We start from the raw sequence: 19,029 nt of genomic DNA, 5'->3' as shown, positions 1-19,029 counted from the left end.
AACTGTCCTTTTGCTGTTGGTTTACCTAAGGAATAGAAATTAGCCAGGCATGTAAACTTTTATACAAATTATAATAATGTATATCCCATGATACAAAAAAGCCATCACGATTGCATAAATAAAATTGTAGTCACTCACTTATTATAAAAACACCCTAAGGATAATACTTGTACCAAACACATGAGACACAAAATATCGTGACATTAAGAATTCACTAAGAGCTTCATAAAATAATTCCAAAAATATATATGACTGTATTCAAAAAAATAAAACATGAGGACACCATGGATGAATATATACAATGATTATTAATGGGTCTTTTTCAATTGATGATCAGATAGTTCTTTGAAACTGGAGTACATTGTATTGTTTTCTGATAACAATCAACAAATATCAGCAAATACTGTAAATTCTAAGTTAATGGGAATCATGGTGACATTTTTTTTGTAGCATAAAACAGATATTGATTTAGCATGATTTAAGGTAATTTGACCATGAGGTATGCAGAATGGTACAAATGCCCTGCGATTCCCATTCATTTAAAAATAGAGCTCTCTAAATTTTAATTGTGTGTTGAATGCCAAGATCCAAAGCATGCATTCCACTTTCTCTTGGTGCTTAATCCACTTTCAGGCCAAAGAACAATCTGAATATCGCATTTGTTATTAATTGTCATTTTTTAAAGAGATTATATTAACTTTTCTTAGTTGAATAGAAGATTCCCCATCAAAATTATACATACGTAGCCCTATAATCTCTCAAAACCAGTATGCTTAGGCTTTAAGGAAGCCATAAAGGAAGAGACAATCCAGCACAAGCTATTGCAGAAATGACTGAAATGAAAATAAGTCTTTTAAGTAGGAACTGCACACACTCTATCAAACTTGGAACATATTTGTGTCTCATTTGTTAATGTGTCATCAATTTATATTATGTATTCATTATAACAGCAGAAGTAGCATTTCAAACTACTTATTGGAGTTGGGGTGCTGTGCTCAACCACTTGGAAGTGAGATACATTCTTTCTAAACCCCAAATCAAAAATAAAGGATGGATTAGCTACCATCTGAAACAGTCTTGCCTGATCAAAGAGTAACATTTGGAAAATAAAATGGCTTTTATTCACAAGAGAACTGCTATTGTTTTTCAAATTAGAATAAATCAGATGGTTTAAAACGACCTCGTCAGTGCTTCAAGATTTTCCCTCTGACTCAAATGGCTGTTAAATACGAGCGAAGGGTAGAGGAGGAGGAGGAGGAGTGTGAATACACAACACAAGTTAATACATCCTCACATTGTAAACACATTGTAGTGATGGCTACAATGTTGCTCATGGAAAAATGAGGATGTCTCATGCTGTGATTTTGGAAAGTCATTTTCTTTTGTTACACGTTTACTTTTGTTGCTGCAATTAAAATTCAGTGATAAAACTTGGATGGAATATTTTTTTTTAAACGGAGCCTATGATCTACTATCTCCTCCACCTCAGGCGAAGCAGTAGTCGATGTGAGCCAGGAGCTCCCTGTGCTGGCTGGTGGCGTAGGGGGTGCGGCACTTTGGGCACTCCAGGAAACTCTCATCCAAGAGGTTGGTGACTTTGGAGGGGGATGTAGGGCCAGGAGGGTCCCCGATAGTAAGCCGCTCAAACTCCAGCTTATTATAGGAGCTGGGCTCTGAGAAACGAGAGTTTGGCTGTTTCTGAAACACAAAAAGATGCAGCAGTGAGAAGAGGGTAGAACAATGAATCAGCCAACAGACCAAGGTCAAATGGTAATTTTATGAGTAACTCTTTGTGTTTTTTGTTTTATCTTGCTTGGAGAATCACACGGACAATGCAGATAGTGTAAGGTATGTTGTCAGTTACTGTCAGTGTATTGTCCTATGTGGCAAACCCAACCCATCAGGCACCTGAGTTTGCTGAAGCAAACCATGACATGCATTTGCAAATACAATATGGCCCAGGTCCGTCAGTTGACCAAGCAATCACTACAAAAAATTGTCTAGCATAAAAATTGATTTGTTTCATTCCAAAATGAAATATCCACCCTTTGAAAAATGTGATATCTACCTGTATAAAATGATTGCTGGCATGAAAGTACAACCACTGATTATTTCTCACGTTCTGGGTGCTCAGGAAGAGAACCTCAATAAGAGTGGGGCTCTGTGTGCGTGTTAGTTTGTTCGTTCGTGTGTAATGCTTTTTGCCATGCACAGTGCTTAGGGGAATTACAATATGCACTGTTTAGGCGGCAGAGTCCCAAGAGCACTGCATGAGGGAAATACAGTCTGCGCTCGTACACCAGGCGGTACGGTAAGAAGTCAAACAAGCATCAACCAGCTGGAGGCTGGTGCGCTGAGCATCCACACATTCTCTTAGCTACAACAACACTGTGCTACCACAGCACTTTGGTGTTAACAGGTGGAGTTTTTAAAGTCAACCTAGTTTCTCTCACTCCAATCATGCATACAAACCCCGCCTTCCCCACCGCCCCCAAGTACCTACAAGCATACTTAGTTGTCTAGAGACCTTTGCTTACAAAATAGAAACAGTTTGATAACTCAATCATATTTTTGGAATGGTGAACAATAATCATCAGGTTTTGATGAGCAGAATTTTGATTTTTTTATAATTTGAATTTTGAAGTTTCATAGGCTTTGCATGTTTATGTAACTTCTAAATATGATAGAAATTGAAACTGAACATCTTTTCCAACAACACTTACAGCAGACTCCAGTCTTGTTATCTGATCACGGGCCTTGCGAAGCTCCTTCAGCACCTTGTGCAACTGGTGTTGCATGCTCTGACGATCAATCTTCTCATTCTCAAAGTCCTTGGCAGAGAGTTGGATCTCAAGGAGTGAAAAAAGCATGAGAGAGAGCTTACTTAAATTGCACATGTGGTACGAGTGCATATTTCATTATGTTTGTGAAATCATTGCCTATTAAAATAGTTTCCAATCCATTTTCTCAAGATCTACAAGTTCTGATTCATGTTCAACAAATGGGAATTTTACGATTTATGCTTAGTGTGACCTTTTGCATGATGTGCGGTTGTTAGTAGAAAGTCTGGGTAAAATGCATCATCTCAATCAGCTATCAAATAAAAAAAATAAAGAAATAAAATTTGGAATCAGCACTGGAAAACCTGATAGGTGCATCCCTAGTACATACTGTAAAGTTGCTGCAATCAGTTAAATCCATCTGTAGATGTTTTTAATTTTCACAATAATGAGGAAGGTTAACGAGCAGCACTGTTTGTTCTGAATCCTCAATGCAAAATGCAAAATACTGCAGTGCAGTGATCCACAATCAACAAACTTTCCTCTCATCATGGCACATTTGAATACGGGTTTGAACACATAAAATGTGTGTTTGCACCGGACCTACTTGTGCAGGAATTTGTGTGCCTCATCAAATCAATTGTGTGTACTGTAACTGCTGGGTAATTTTCTGTAAAGCAAATGCCAAATGTTACCTGTTGCTCTAGTGCCGCTATTCTCCTCTGTTCCTCGTTTTGGCTCAGGAGAGACTTCTGCAGCAGATTCACCTGTGAAGGTTAAGGTCATCATTAAAATTTCTCTTTGTAACCAGTGAACCTTCAAGTAACACTGGGATGAAATTTTATTTGAATATTCTTGCCTAAAACATGAAAATCTCATGCCTTTTAACAGTTATGAAAAGAATATTTTGATACACGTTAGAGGAGTAAGTCTAACATTTTTTATCCTCAGAGCCTCTTTCTCTGAATGGAGTGCTCACTTCAGACAGGGAATATTAATGATGGGTGTGTGAGGTAATATGAGTGAATGCGTAAGTGAATTTGTGAAAGTATGAGCGACTGCGTGAGCGAATGATTAGACGACGGTGAATGAGCGACTAAATGCGATGTGTGAATATGAGTGTCACCTGCAGTAGCAGCTCAGCAGATCTCTTCCTCTCCTCCTCCAGTCTGACATCCATACTGTCCAGTTCCCCTCTCATCCTGTCCGCTCGCTCAGATGACACCATCCTCTCCTCACACACCGCATGTCTTGGAGCGAGGTTTACGTAATACACACACACACACATATTGTTGAGAAGAATCCGCTTTACTAATATAGTACTTTTAACACCTCGAGTTTCCCGTTAAATTTCCCCTTAAGTAGCTTCAAAGTCAGAAAACTTTTTTTTCCAATATTGTACAACAATGTCACATACATATTCTGTATCTGCTCTTTCCAACGCTTCATTGAAGCTACAGCACACTTATATTGAGTGAAATATTCAAACCCTAGACGCCTTTTTTTTTTAAATCACTGCACCAATACATCAAATGGAAAAAATCTAGATGTGTTGTTTATTCACATTTCCCTGTAATTCAGCATTACGCCATATCTTTGGAAACCTTGGGATCTTGACTAGAATTTAAAATAATGTTCTGTGGATTTGAACAAAGCTTGGCCGCGAAACGTGTTTGTAATGATGGCCCTACCAGTGGGACTGGCAGGGTTGAAAAGGTTAAAATGGTGCAATAAAATCTATAAAAAAAATAAAAAAAAATACTAGTGTAAAACCAATAAAATCTTATTATTACACAGATCCAGGGTTGTAAAACCTTTTCAGTCTGGGACCCAAATAGAGTAAATTGTGGGTTGGGTTTGTTATATATTTGTCTGGCCATAGAGGTGGAAATTAGGTTCTACTTGGGCACACACATCCTGGTACGTGATCAGTCGGGATTGTCTGGGGACCCTCTACCTGTTGTTGACTCGCTCCGCCTGCAGCTGCTCCTTGGCCTCCTCCAAATCCGTGCTCTTCTCCCCGTACATCCTCTGGAAGGTCGACAGCTCCCTGCACTTGTCCTCGTGCCTCCCCTGCAGCGCTGACATCTCCTCCTGGAGCCTGGTGACCTGCTCCTTCTGAGACTGCAGCGCCGCCTGGGCCCTCGATGTCTGCAGAGCCACAGAAAAATCCCATTAATCCAATACTTTTTCCAAACGTTTACTTGTTTCTCCCTACTCATTTCCCCAATAGAGTTCTACAGGAAAATTAAAAAGGATGTCTGTCTTTAAGGTATGTAGGAGGAATATGATAAGGCTAGCCCAGGGGCATGCAGAGACACAGTAAATCCTTGCCAAAAATAAGGGTGAATTCGTTAGAGGAATCTTCATTAGACACGAATGGGAGTTGTCAGTAGTCAAAAATTGGGGATAAAAGAACTCTGCAGTAATAAGTGAATAAATAAAACACTTCCCTATGTCTAGTATTTACCTGTTCCTTCTGCACTTGCAGCTCCTGTTGGGCCCTGACGACCTGATCCCTTTGGGTCTCCAGGTCTTTCTGTACCCCCAACAGCAACTGGTCATAGTAACCCTGAAGTTTGGCAGCACTCTTCTCTGGGAGTGCTGACTTGGCCGGGGCTGCGGGAGATAAAGAGTCATTTATTGCAAGATGCACTGGATAAGAGTGTCAGGTAAATGTCTAAAATGAAAATGTAGAGCCGAACCAAGATTTTTGGGGCTGGGCAGCACTATCCATCTACAAAAAGTTGGGATAGGGTTTGTCAGGGTCCCAATAGTACCCAAGAATGCCAAACTAATGTTGCCAGTAAGCAGAATATTGGGAAGTATAACTCTGCAATGAAATGTAGTTCCAGAAAATAAACATTTAATTTCTGGAGGTGTGAACAGGTCCAGGTCCATCATTTTCACAACTTTTTAGGCTATGGGTCTGTGGAGACAGACATAAACTAGGCTAGGGGAGGCCATGATGAGACCTGGGGGACTTCAAAGTAAAGCATTAAATCTGCTTTTAAAATGCAGATTTGGCAACAGTGCACTGAAGAATGAAGGCCAATTTGGGCAACTGACAAATTCAACACAACCACTGAGGCCCGGTGAGGTACTTCTGGGTGACAAACTGAACTGGTCTCTTAGCAGACAGAGAGCAATACACAAGACAAGACTAGAGTAAATGACTAAGTACATAACTCCGCCTGCCAAATCTTTAGCCAACTTCACTGTTGAGCTACACTGTGCTGCTGTTGTTCAAGAATAGTTTGTAATAACTCTCAGCCTGCCTCCTTGAGTTTGTTGTTGTGGTTGAATAGACTAATATCTGAATCAAATTGCATCATTTTTCCTAATTTCCTTCTGAGCTGGCCTCTTAGTTTGATCGTTGTCTTTGCTGTCGTCCTTTTTGTAGAAAACTCCAAATAAGATCAGACCACATAATTAAGACTAGATCAGACTAATATTATTACATACAAGTTATGCGTTTCAACTTCAAATGTCAAACCAAGTAATGCAGTGGTGTTATAGAAAAAATGGAATATGCAACCACAGAATATAAGTAGCTACTTCAATTCTTCCTAAATGTCCCTCTCTCACCGTCTGAACTGGACTCATGTTTTGGCTGCTGCTGCAGCGCCTGGTTGGCCTGGGCCAGCTGCTGTTCCAGCTCCATTGTGCGAGCCACGACTGACTGGACGTAGGTCTCTCTCTGCTGGTCATACACCAGCCACTGCTGGTTCTTCTCAAGAGCCTGGTGGGAAGAAGCACAAACCATGTGTTACATACTATTTTCTGATATCAGAACCATCCAACTGCAGATGAAGAGTTTCAATTCAAAATGATAGCCACTATTGAAAAAAAAAGTGACATTTCAGTGTTCAGTGAGTACTGTAGATTTTTTGTAGACGTGAGGGGTGGGGGTAATTTTGGTTGTTCCATACCACTGCTAAGTGAATATAAAAAGGAAACACTGCAAAAAAACAACAAATAGCATAAGATGAAAACTTTTTAAAGGATAGCTGGTAACTTACATCCCTTAGTTGGAAGAATGATAACACTTTTATAGACTGGATCCTCTATATTTTAGAGATGTTGAATGATGAACTTCAGGGAATGATTTTTCCCCCCAAATAGAGTGTAATGGAATGAAACCCTTCAAAAATATTCTAGTTACAAGGCTTTGGCTGAAACATATTGGTCAATGATAAGCAGATATGCACAAGAAATTACAAACAAGCACGGGCAAGCACACACAATCAACATCACTGATTGGACTCACATCTCTCAGCTGATCCTGCACCATTGCCAAGTCTCCAGGAGGCACCTGACCATTCTGTTGGAGAGAAAAAAAAACAAGTGTTCGGTCACATGGACCCAGGTCTGACATGCACTGGCATTAACACTGACCATTAGATATGGCTGTTGCAAAATAAGCTTATATTTAGGTCACCACTGCGTTAGGGGTACGGATTATTATTATTATTATTCTGCATTCAGTCCAATAACTCAGGCATGCTTTTTTTCCTAATTTGGCACATGGATAGTCCTGATGACTCATAACCTAGACACAAAGAATGGTATTGATTTGCCCATAAGGGGCCAAAACCTGGTTCCCTGAGCAATGGAAAAAAGTAATATGGGCTGATGAGGCACTTTCATTCTTTTTACTAAATCAGGACAGGTTTATGTTTAGTTTGGAGAGAGCCAAAGGATACATTCAACCCAAAATGTCTGTTGACAGCTGGTAAACATGGTGGTGGATGTGAAATGGTATGGGCAGCCATCTTGTGGGAGTCATTAAGAGCGATGATCGCTCTTAATGATCGCTCTTGCATGTTCAGATAACGGCCAAGGAATATGAGGCTGTTTTTACAGGACCAGGTGCACACTACACTGTTCCCTCATGAAATTCCCATATTCAAAGAGGATAATGCCACCATACACATGGCTAAACATTCAAGAGTGCATTTAACTAGGGTGAAGTAAAATGCCTCCATGGCCTCCCCAGTCACCAGATCTAAACATGATTGACCCTTTATGAGAAGCAGAGAGCAAGGCAAATTTCCACCTCAAAGAACTAGAGGCTTTCGTTTGTGAAGCGCATGACAGCAAGGACGAAAACCCCTGGGGCAAGTGACCAATGTGTGCACTGTTTTTCTATATTTTGCATTCATCCTGGACTTCAAAGAGCTACCACTGTGCAGAGGACGCCGTTCTCTTAGTGGAAAACATCTGAACTGGTCCCACCTCTGGAGAAGTTTCCTTTCCATCTCTCCCAGGCCGCATCCCTGAGGCCAATCCCTCGACATCCATTCCTAGACGACGGTCAGTCATCTCATAACTCTGTCTCCCTGACCCCGAGGTCTCCATCTCCGATCGCACCCAGAGCCTAAGCCCAGACAAGCCCTTCATAGCACCGTCACAACAGTAGGAAACTACATGATCATCTCCTTTGCTAAGGCCCTGTGAGCTGCTAAGAGTGCTACACTTGACCAGGCAAGCATCATGAGCTTGTCAACTTTTTCCAGATGGATTTAAACGTATGTCCCATAAGCTAAGCCCCTAATAGCTTTTGCAAGTCCAGGAAGGGAGGAGGGAGAGGACGGTGGGTCTGTTGGCCAGATTATGTCCAGTAATGCTTTTCGACCTAAGCCAAGAGCTTGGAGGGTGGTGGGCATTCCTGGAAAATTACTTTCTTTACCAGGAAGACGTGAGGATAAGAAAATTCACTTGCAGTGTGAGGATACTGAAATCAGACATGGCTATAAATTTAATGTGTCTAAAAGCACTAAACACTGAATCTATTCCTATCACACCAACACTTTGTAAACAGGGGGTTCACTACCTCTTAAACTTTTAGATGCCTCACCTAAATGAAATCTAAAATGTACTCGGTATTTTTCATACTTGCCAACCTTCAGAGTCCAGAAATAGAGAGATTTTCAAAACCAAAGCAGGTGGGGCGTGTGGGAGTCGTGCCTGAGAACATTTTAATATTCAGAGACCTTATTTCCTGGATTCTGGTGACTTTTTATGAACAACATAACAAGGAAACTATAGTACAGAAACTGCATCTGCATTTTTTAATTTCTTGGAAAAATCCTTCCACTACAACTGAAACTTGAAGGCACATTTCTTTTTCTTCCAACTCTCCGTTTCTTTTTGGCTCCAACCACCACTGAATTAATAATGTAGCCTAACTACATTATTTATCATTATTATTATTTTTATTATTATAGACTACATTTTTGGTGTAATGTTTTTTGTTGACCATTCGGAAACAGCAGTGATAGGATAGTGTCTAGATTTTTTGTGTTACTATTTTCAACATGCATAGTAAATGAGCATATTGTAAAATTTGGGAGGAAATCAGGAGAAATGACACCAAGGGAGAACACCGGGAGAGGGGCATGAAAAGTCTCACAGGAAAATTGGGAGGCATTTTTTTTTAAAAATCTTTTCTTTACATTAAATATTTGAATGAAGAATGCCTTTTCTTTACTCAGAGTTTCACAATGGGCTCCGAGAGGCTTAACTTTGTCCGTAAAGGCAGGTGTGTGATCCTCGAGCCTTCAACCACCTCATCCCTGAATAAAACCTCCTTACTTGCGACTTTACCACCTAAGCCTCTCCAGAAGCCAGGGAGAATCCTGATGACTGTTCTTTACGTGGCGCGCTGCAGTGAGAGCCTGCCGTGCTCAAAGCATCGGAGGAGAGCCGGGCTGACTGGGGATCAGCGCTGCCTTTTGATAATGAAGGAGATCCCAACCACAGATCAGTGCCGCTGCAGCATGAGCAGAGGCTATGGTGATTATATAAACTATAATATCAAGAGAACACCATATTGCCCTCATATGAAAAAGAATCAAGAGAATATTTAAATGTAAAAATTCCTGTATGTTGACTGCACTTGGTGATCAAAGTGATCCTTATTTCTGCTGCTCTCCAAGAAACCCAAAAGACAATAATTATTTGTGTGCCACTTGTGTTCACTTTAACAAGGTCTTGTTTTGAGCCCTATATTGCTTGTTCCTTCAGCTTTCATCTGAATATTCAACACTGCAATTGGCTGGGCGACTCCAGAGTGAGGGATTACGTCAGCAGCTGAGGAAAGCAATCAGAGATCAGACACTGCCATCTAGTGGACAAAGGAATCACTGCATCTGTGTTTCCCATGATTGCAGCAGAAAGGCCTGTGAAACGGCACATTCTGTAGATTCTAGATCGAAAGTAATACGAATGAAAACCTTTAAAAGGTGTCGTTGCAGTTCTAGACAGTGTCGCCTGTCATGACCATTCAAATGTAGAGGAAACACTGTTCCATGACCAGTGGTAATTTTCACACCAATTTTGAATTTAGTCATAGTCTTAGTCTTTGACAGAAATGTTAGATTTTAGTTGTGTCATATTGATTTAATTAAGTCAGTTACTCACTCACTGAAATGGCATCTGATTTTAGCCAAACGACAGGGACAAATCCACTCTGGGCACCTGAGATTTTTTTTTATAATAAAATAACTTTTTTTCCTCAAGGATAGCTATAATAATCATCTCCTGCTGTGTTTTTAATATTCTTGTCAATAGAATTAACTCTGAATAGATAAACAGTTCACGCACACCATCTATACTTGCTATACTTTATTTCAATGCGACGCTTCATAGATGAAGGTCTTGTCTGGTGCAACTATAGTGAGGGAACTACTGTGAGGGAATAGTTTATCTATTCACAGTTAGTTAATTTTTTCCTGTGCACCTGTCACCTTTAAAAAGGTGTGCAAAAGCCTTTTTCTTTTAATTGTCAAGAGAATAAATGTAAAAAAAGTTTATATCTAGACACGTATAGCGGCTATAAAGTTGATCAACCCACCACGGCCTGCGTTTGCTGCGTTTCCAGGGCGGCCAGCTTGTTTTTTAGGTTCTGCGTCTCCTCCGAGAGGGTCTGGAACAACCTGTCTCTCTGCGCTGCCTCGTTCCTCCGCTGCTCCAGCTGGGCCTGCAGTGATGCCACCACCTCAAATACACAATATCAAAATGAATGACATCAGTAGCTTCCACAACAGCACTGTCAACTTTCACAACAATAGCAACCTGATTTTTTGACATTTAACAAGAGAAGATTTGATAAGCATGTAGGCTCTTTTCCCAGCAATGATCTGCTTCACATAAATACAGTCACATGGCAGGGAGCTCTGCTGAGTCGGCTTAACGCCTTGGTTGATGATAGTTGTTGAGGGAGAGGAGAGTGTTACTTTTTCACTTTACACATTCACATTTCATTCACAACAAATCAGTGATCTTCCAGTTACCAGCATGCTTCTCCAACATTTACCCTAATGCCACCCAGACTAGCCCAAATTAACAACATTAGCAAATTCTACAAGGACAAAAAACAGATTTTACAACAAAAACAATATACAGTAAGCAACAATCTCATATAAACGATAGCAACAATTTATACACCATCAACAGTAACAAAAACTTGTCAAAACATGAATGTTATAGACCCACTACAGTGAATGATATTTTGGTCTGTTAATGTCTAGGTAAATGGGACATCAAGTGAACAGTATAAACAGCATGTATTTGTAGGCAGTTTCTGCCTGGCCGTCTAAACTTGTTAAATATTGGCTATTGTGCAAAATGCGATATAAGCCATTTCCCCAAAGTGTTTTTGTGGCAGCTCAGTGGAATTCTAGAATGATTTTACCATCTGACAGTTGATTGCGCTCAGCATTACATATGCCACCAATAAAACAACACAGCCTGTGCCAAAAAATGATAAAAATCTTGACAAATTGAAATTTGCTCTAAAACACACAGTTGTGGGTATACCTCTCCACCCCAGGAAAACAACTGTTGTCTTGGGGTCTCCAATTGTGTGTGTGTGTGTGTGTGCACGTATCTATCTGAGTCTCTGTGGATTTCCAGGTGTGTGTATATACCTCTCTCCTGCAAATGTGGTTTTTATGTGCATGTCTCTCCAGAGACGGACTCCAGCTGGTCTTGTTTGTGTGCCGAGTGTGTGTGTGTGTGTGTGGATGTACCTCTCCTCCTCTAGCTGACAGCTGCTGTCTCAGGGTTTCCAGTTCCTGCTCTTTAACCAGCAGCTGCTGATTGTTCCTTTCTCGCAGCATCTCCAGGGACAGAATCCTCTGAAATCATTAACATAAGAAACCATATAGACAGACAGCCAAGACAGGCACGACGACACCCTGAAATCAAACACAGAAATCCTCACGGCTGCATGGCATCGACAAAACAAACACTTCCCTCACCTCTAGCAGCTTGCTTTTGTCCGAGTCGGGTGGCTTGATGTGTCGTTTGGCCAGTTCATCCATCTTTCTCCTGAGGTGAGTGTTTTCCTTCCTGACTCTCTCCAGCTCCACCTCAGCCTTGGAGGCAGAGCTGCTGGATTTGAAACCCAACTTGGTGACGATAGTCTCCTTGGCGCCTTTAGATGTCATGGCTGCTTTGTGGTGTTGAGACAGTAACCTGGACCACTACAGGGAGGCAAGCAATTTCATTTATAAGTCTGTTTTCATATAAAGTTCACCAGAAGGTAATTAGTTTTAGTTTGACTTATGTAATTTGGATAAGAAATAATCAAACCTAAATTAAATTCAGACTGCACAGGCAAGATTAAAACAAACCCTTGGGACCTATCAAACACCCCACCTCAAAGTCAAATACAAAAACACTGACAGAGAGCACAATGTGCTACTGAATCTTAAACAGAAAATGAAATAAAAAAGGAAACAAAAAACAACAACAAAGTAATATACAACAGGCAAACTTATTCACCAGGTATTTAGTTTATTTTAGGACTTTACCAAACTCACTTAGATTTAAAGTCTCTTCTGTGCAAAGGGAAATTAAACTGTTTTTGGCCATGCACCACTTTATTGCAAATATCTCTGACCATCTGCTCTGCCTCCACCCAGCCGCAAAACACCACCAAACACTGTTACATGTATCAACAACTTGCGGAAGAGGATTAGGGACACGTGAACATTTTGAGTTCTGGGATTAATAAAATCAAGAGAATAACATCAGGATTCTGAGTTTCTGACTTTATTCTCAGAATTCTGACTTTATTAATCTCAGATCGTCTTCCGTATTCAGTCTTTTGGGTCTAAACCTCAAGAGAACAAACCCGATTCACTTATAACTGAGCAGAAACATCCTAACAGTCAGTATTACATTCACTCACTCATTTCACCAGCATACATCACTCACTCAGCTTTCTCCGTCGTCAGTTAATTTAATATAAATGACATATGATTAGACAGAGAGGTGGAAACTCATTGCATAAATGTTAACAAGACAGACGAGTAAGGCAATTGTTGGCTCACTAAACTGAAAATGTTGTTGCACCTGCCCTAGGTTTAGCTACCTAACATCAACTAACGTCACATTGTCTCACTCCTAAACCATTTACATGCTGCCCATTTTGAAAATGAAAACTAAGGTAATTCATATAGCTAAAAACAAAACATAACTCACAGACGAAGCGACTTTCGCACCCGAGGATATCCTCTTATGATGATATTTTTAACAAACAAAACGGCTGTCTACTGCGGTACTTTCGCTTCCTGGAGTTTGAATTGCAGCGCGTTTGACGTCATGTCCGCAAGCCGCGACGGGGTGCGTATGTTTGCAATGGCAGGGTGTCCTTGAATATTAAGTGGCAGGCGGAGCAGGGCAGAAAATAATCGAAATGTTAGGTTCGTTACAAGCCTAATACAGAATACTACCATTGCATATTATCCTATATTATATTATGGTAACTACCACAATTAAATCAATAAGGAAGGTTTCTTTGCTCTATCTCTTTTCTGGTCTTAAGCGCCGGGTTAACCCGATTGGGCCGGGCTGTCCGTTGGTTTAGATGAAGCGAACTGACGGACGCAATTTGGCTCGGGCAAGCCAGGTTTGTCCGTACATTGTGTTATGGTTTAGTCTGATTTGCTGGGCAACCATAGTTACAATGTACACTTATTGTAAGCGACTTTGGGCTTGTTTTTTTTTTTTGACTAGTTGCAGTTTTTGGGCTTGTTTTAAAAATATTAATTGTTTGTTTGTTCGTGTGCATGATGCATTTTACCCAGACTTTGTACGAACAACACATTATGTAAAAGTGCACAGCTTGCCGGCTTCATAACGTTCTGCTGACTGTCCATATAGCCTAGTGACCTAAGCCATTGATTCTCAACCTTTTTCATATCAAGGACCCCTAAATTAATACTGTAAACGGACCCCCATTTGATGAGATTATGTCTTTCGAACCCAAATCTGCGAATATTGTTATTGTTGGATATGATTTTGTCCAGAATTCCAAGACTATCTGTATTGTAGGTAGAGCGATAACAGTGAAACTATGATCAAAACAGTCATTCTTCTGTGTTCTCCAATTCTCTAATTGTGTTAACTTGTAAGTGAAATAATGGTGAAGTTTAATGATTCATCAATTTGCTGTGGACCCCCTGGAACTTCCTCAAGGACCCCTGGTGATTCCCAGACCCCGCGTTGAGAACCACTGACCTAAGTGACGTTTTTATGTAGTAGCCTATAACTTTGTTGTATCTTATTTTGTTTCATGCTTTATTCCTTTGGATGTGTCTCTAAAATCTGTAAATCTAATAATACATAAAATAAAATACTTGTATCTATATATGTTTACATATATAAAATGCTAGAGTTGGTCGTGATTGGTTGCCTGGTTTTCCTCTAATATTTGACTTGCCATGTATGTTTATGTTGCAGGAAACTGGATTCTGCTATCACTTTGACGTAATCTAGGCAATATGGTGTGAAAATAGGGAGTCCCATGGACAACCAGGAGCCCTCCACTGCTGAGCCGATGGCCTGCAAGGGCAAAGGGCAGCACAAGATACATTTTGTTCCTGTGCCAAAGCGGAGAGAAGAGCTCCCAGGTCTCTGCTGTGATCATGTCCCCCAGCTGCTTGGCCCTGTCAAGGTCCTGAGGAGCTCTGACATGCTGCTGGAAGACTTTTCCCTCAGGGCTGAAGTACAGTCATGTCCACCTAGATAATTTAGACCTCAGCAAGCCTCCTAGGGCGCAGGTACTCCAGACAACTTTTGGGAAACATGACAAGGTAACATATCAGAATTTAAGTAAAACCACAGAAAAGACTAATACAATTTATCTGGCCAATATGAAGTTCTAATGTGATCAAAAATGCAAGAGTGTAATATTTCATTGTTGTAAGCAAAGTTGCCCAGTATGTCACAGTGCTTACTGTTCTGCTGCTACCCATTCCTTTGATCTTCTCCATCCATACTATCTCTATCGGCTGAGGAAAGAAAGAGGAGGGGGGATGGGCAGGAGCGTAAGCAGGAGGAGAGCATGCTGGAAAACAGGTTCATCCGCAACACTGCCATACTCACAGCCTGGCCCTCCTCCCCAGACTCAGAGAGGAGCTTGGCTGGTGTCTCAGAGTCTGCTGAGCCCCTGATGATCCATGTCCGCAGCGTAGCAGAGTACAAGCAGCTCTACCAGTCTGCAGTGGACCCCATGCTGCTCTGCATCACTGACTGGCCTTGCTCCTATAGCCAGGAGCTGGGCTGCTGCCCTGTGGGAGGCACACGCCTGTCCCAGCTTCACATCACAAAATCCTTCAGTGCAGGAGGTTATGTGCCCCACATAGAGCAGGACGTCAGTGATGAGGCAAAGTGTCAGCAGCCCCAAGAAGAGGGTCAAGCACTCATAAGTATGATAACGTATGGGTCAAATCACCTTCATTAGATTACATTAGATGAAAATGGAATTATCCTTGTGGGGAAATTGGGCTGTGGCAGCAGCAAAAAGTCATAGGATACATCAAAAGAAGGGTATAAAACGAAATAATCTAAATATAGCCTATAATGTATATAAATAAGAATTCAAGGGTCAGCATAATGACTCTGTTGTTCAAACTGTTGCCTCACAGCAAGTCCTGAGTTTGATTCCCGGCCCCAGTCTTTTCTGTGTGGAGTTTCCTCAGGGTGCTTCTGTTTCCTCCCACAGTCAAAAGACATGTCAGTCAGCTGGATTGGAGGCTCTAAATTGTGTGAATGTGAGTAACTGTCTATCTGTGTTCGTCCTGCGATGGACTGGTGACCTGTGCAGGGTGTTTCCCAATGCATGCTGGGATAGGCTCCAGTCCCCTGCAACCCTGAAAAAGATGAAGTGGGTAGAGAAAATGAATTAATGAATGAATAAGAATGTAGCAAAAGGGGGTTATGTAAGTATACTCAAACCGACAATTCCAACACCTATTAGGTAGAAATCAATGAATGACTGTGCAAAAAATGGATTCCAACATTAACAGCATGTGCAAAATAGTAGCAGCTGTGTTCATAGCAGAAAAACATACTGAGGGGTAAGACTGTGAGATTCATAATGTTATGTTCCTAAATGTTCTCAACTGTTGCCCACAAAAATACACAGAAAACGTAATTCTACTGTGACATGCTGTTAAATAAATATAATTTTACACATAACACACAACATAGGTATATGGATTTTGGCAGACAGGAGTGAGCAGAGTCCATAGTTGCCAGTTCTGTTGTTAGCAATTGTAGCAATATAAATAAACTCGAAGTATTTGCAGCTGCTGTTGCTCCTCAACACCAAGAGGACAACCTACTATATGAACAAAATGTGTGAAAACCAGAAGTTAAACAAAAAGCGAAAATAGAAGCATACAACTATACTAACTATTTACTATTTACATTTACACATAATACTGAACAATCCCATATAATGATAAAATACATCACTTTCACCTTCAGTTGTTGACACAGCCCCTAAATGTCATATCTTGCCAACTCGAAAATTCTGACTTTCCCAGTCATGTTCAGCACTTTGCTGCCTCATTCATGAGCACTCAACTCATAATTATGATATTTCCAACAGCACTTGAAGGCAGCATTAGCCCAGATTCAGAGAACCACAGTTGGGGATCCCAGGGGCATCCTCCCCAGGGAGATAATTGCTTTTTTTTTTAATTTATTTGAACAGCAAAAAGCATCAGCTTGGTGCACTTTGAGGCGAACATACATTGGTCTATTACAGTAAGCAGCATGATAAACACTTAAAACAGCAGTCTGCACAGACCTATAAACACATTTAAGCTGTAAGTGATATCGTAGTGTGCTCCTCACCACTTCTCATCAGTTTTGCTTTTGCTGTCTCTTTTCAATTCTTTTCCTGCCTCCTTTCATTTCTTTTGGTGTCCATCCTCTTCTTCTTTCTCTCGACCAATGCAGGTTGTACAGAAGATAAACACACAGATAGAAAAAAACATCAATGAATATAGTACTTCTTAAACATTTTGTTCATTTTAATGATACTGGTTATTGCCTCTTTGTGTTTTGCCCTTTGTCCTCTCTACATGATTTCATAACATTTTGTGTCAATGGCTGCAGACATCAACACTGTAAAGCTGGGCAGGCCTGACACCTCCGAACACGGTTCAACGGCCTGCAGGTCTTTCTTGTATTAAAGGCTGTATGTGATATATTACATACTGTATGTGCTCATCCCGCCTCGTCTGTTTACCTCCTAATCTCCTGCTGTCTCTTGTCTCATCTCCTGCTGTGGCTGTGTATTATCCTCTCCTTTTGCTGCTGCAATACTCCCCTCCTTTTGCTGTTACTCTTCTCCTATCCTTTTTGTTCTTTCCTCTCATCTCCCCATGTCTCTCTCCTCTGTCTTATTCAGTCCTAGTCCTTGAAACAAAGGATAAAGATAGACAGTAACAAAGGCAGACACGCAGTTACCATTTGATATTTAAGGTTAGCGAGGACAGAACTTTTCATGTGACATAGTGCAGCGTGTGCTGCTCACTATTGCTCATCTGTCAGTCTTTTCTGTCACTGCCTTTCTCATACTGTGTTGTTCCTATTTGTCTCCCCTCCCCTTGTCCCGTGTTGTTACTTCTAAAAAGGTTGCAAAGAATAAACCGTGTGATGACACAAAAACAAACACAAACACATATGCGTGCATTGATATACAAGTATTCAGTATATGATTTGAGGAAGGCTCTAATTCTGTCACTGAATGTGTCAGTACACTGATTTACAAAGCTGAGATCAGAGAGCCGTACAATTGAGTATTACATGGCATGAATGTGGGTAGTGTTACAAACAAGGACTAGTTCAGCCCAAAATGAAAATTCAGTCAAATCTACTCAGCCCCGTGTCAGTCGAAACTCCACTGAAGTTTGTACGAAAACCAAACAGAGCGAGTTAGCCCCTGTAATTCCATCTCAGCCTTCTCCCAAACTAATGAAGCATCGCGTTAGTTCAGGCAGGACATGCTTGCCACATCAGCTCATTGTCAGCTGATCCAAACAAACACAGATCACATTCAATGCGTTTATCAAGCCAGTCCATTTAACCCGTCAGCTCCTCATTCACCCCTTATTAATTCAATACGCTTGCAATGGTATGTTTCTGTAGGCTTGTCTCTCAAAATGATGTGTATTCCATATCTCAGTGACATGTGTCTGCTGGGTTCTGTTCTGTATACTGCTGGGGGTTTGATTGCGCTCCCCGCTGAAACTTACTTTAGCGTGCTGCTTGGATTCACACGGAGAGCATCATAGAGAGCAGAACCTGTGCTGCCAAATACAACTGTATAACCATTTGTGCAATAAATGGTTTTAACTTCACGAAGAGGCTGTTCCTGACTGAGATGAAGTTTTCAGACTGAAATCGGAAATCACAGTTTTCCAACTTCTGTCAGAGCGCTGTCGGGTGCAGACGCTGTCTGTTGTTGACTGGTACAGAACAAAGCAATGTCGTTGAGGAAAATCTAGGAGATAATGAGGTAAATATTGGACTTTTGAACTCACGATGCAACCGTTTGGCTACAAAACACTTGGATTACGCTGCGCGAGGCTGAGCTGGAACTATGGGGGCTAACACGCTCTGTGTTCGGTTTTCATACAAACGTCAGTGGAGAACTGACATGGGGGTAAGTAGATAATGACTGAATTTTTATTTTGGGTGAACTATTCCTTTAAGCAATATATAGACAGCCTCATAGAAGAGTTGGAAAACTTTAGAGTTAAGTGGCACCATCATGAGCCCCTACAGCATGAATAAAACTATTGCACTTGAGTTTTCAGCGCAAGAATGGATTATTATAGTTATAACTCCTAGGGAAGCCTGTGGGTGGAGTGATAAAAGCTCAGCTAGTCAGCAAGTGTCAGTCCAACCACAGTATGATCTTGTATTCTGAGTGTGTATG

At 41.0% G+C, this 19,029-nt stretch overlaps 1 protein-coding gene across 1 annotated transcript; it reads right to left on the bottom strand.

Annotated features, from left to right (window-relative positions):
* Positions 1 to 133: 133 nt before the first annotated feature.
* Positions 134 to 13,358, bottom strand: cep55l (centrosomal protein 55 like). Its single transcript, XM_071916489.2, has 12 exons — positions 13,275 to 13,358; positions 12,047 to 12,271; positions 11,816 to 11,923; positions 10,639 to 10,782; positions 7,051 to 7,104; positions 6,369 to 6,522; positions 5,251 to 5,399; positions 4,738 to 4,931; positions 3,907 to 4,030; positions 3,476 to 3,547; positions 2,724 to 2,849; positions 134 to 1,698 (listed from the first exon to the last, which is right to left on the bottom strand). The coding sequence occupies exons 2-12, from the start codon at positions 12,233 to 12,235 to the stop codon at positions 1,486 to 1,488; spliced, it is 1,527 nt and encodes a 508-aa protein (XP_071772590.2). The 5' UTR covers positions 12,236 to 12,271; positions 13,275 to 13,358; the 3' UTR covers positions 134 to 1,485.
* Between the last annotated feature and the right edge of the window lie 5,671 nt (positions 13,359 to 19,029).

Source organism: Centroberyx gerrardi, chromosome 20 (assembly GCF_048128805.1).
Source record: "Centroberyx gerrardi isolate f3 chromosome 20, fCenGer3.hap1.cur.20231027, whole genome shotgun sequence".
Lineage (NCBI taxonomy): Eukaryota > Metazoa > Chordata > Actinopteri > Beryciformes > Berycidae > Centroberyx > Centroberyx gerrardi.
The sequence above is the reverse complement of the archived record's forward strand: the minus strand, read 5'-3'. Positions and strand labels throughout refer to the sequence as shown.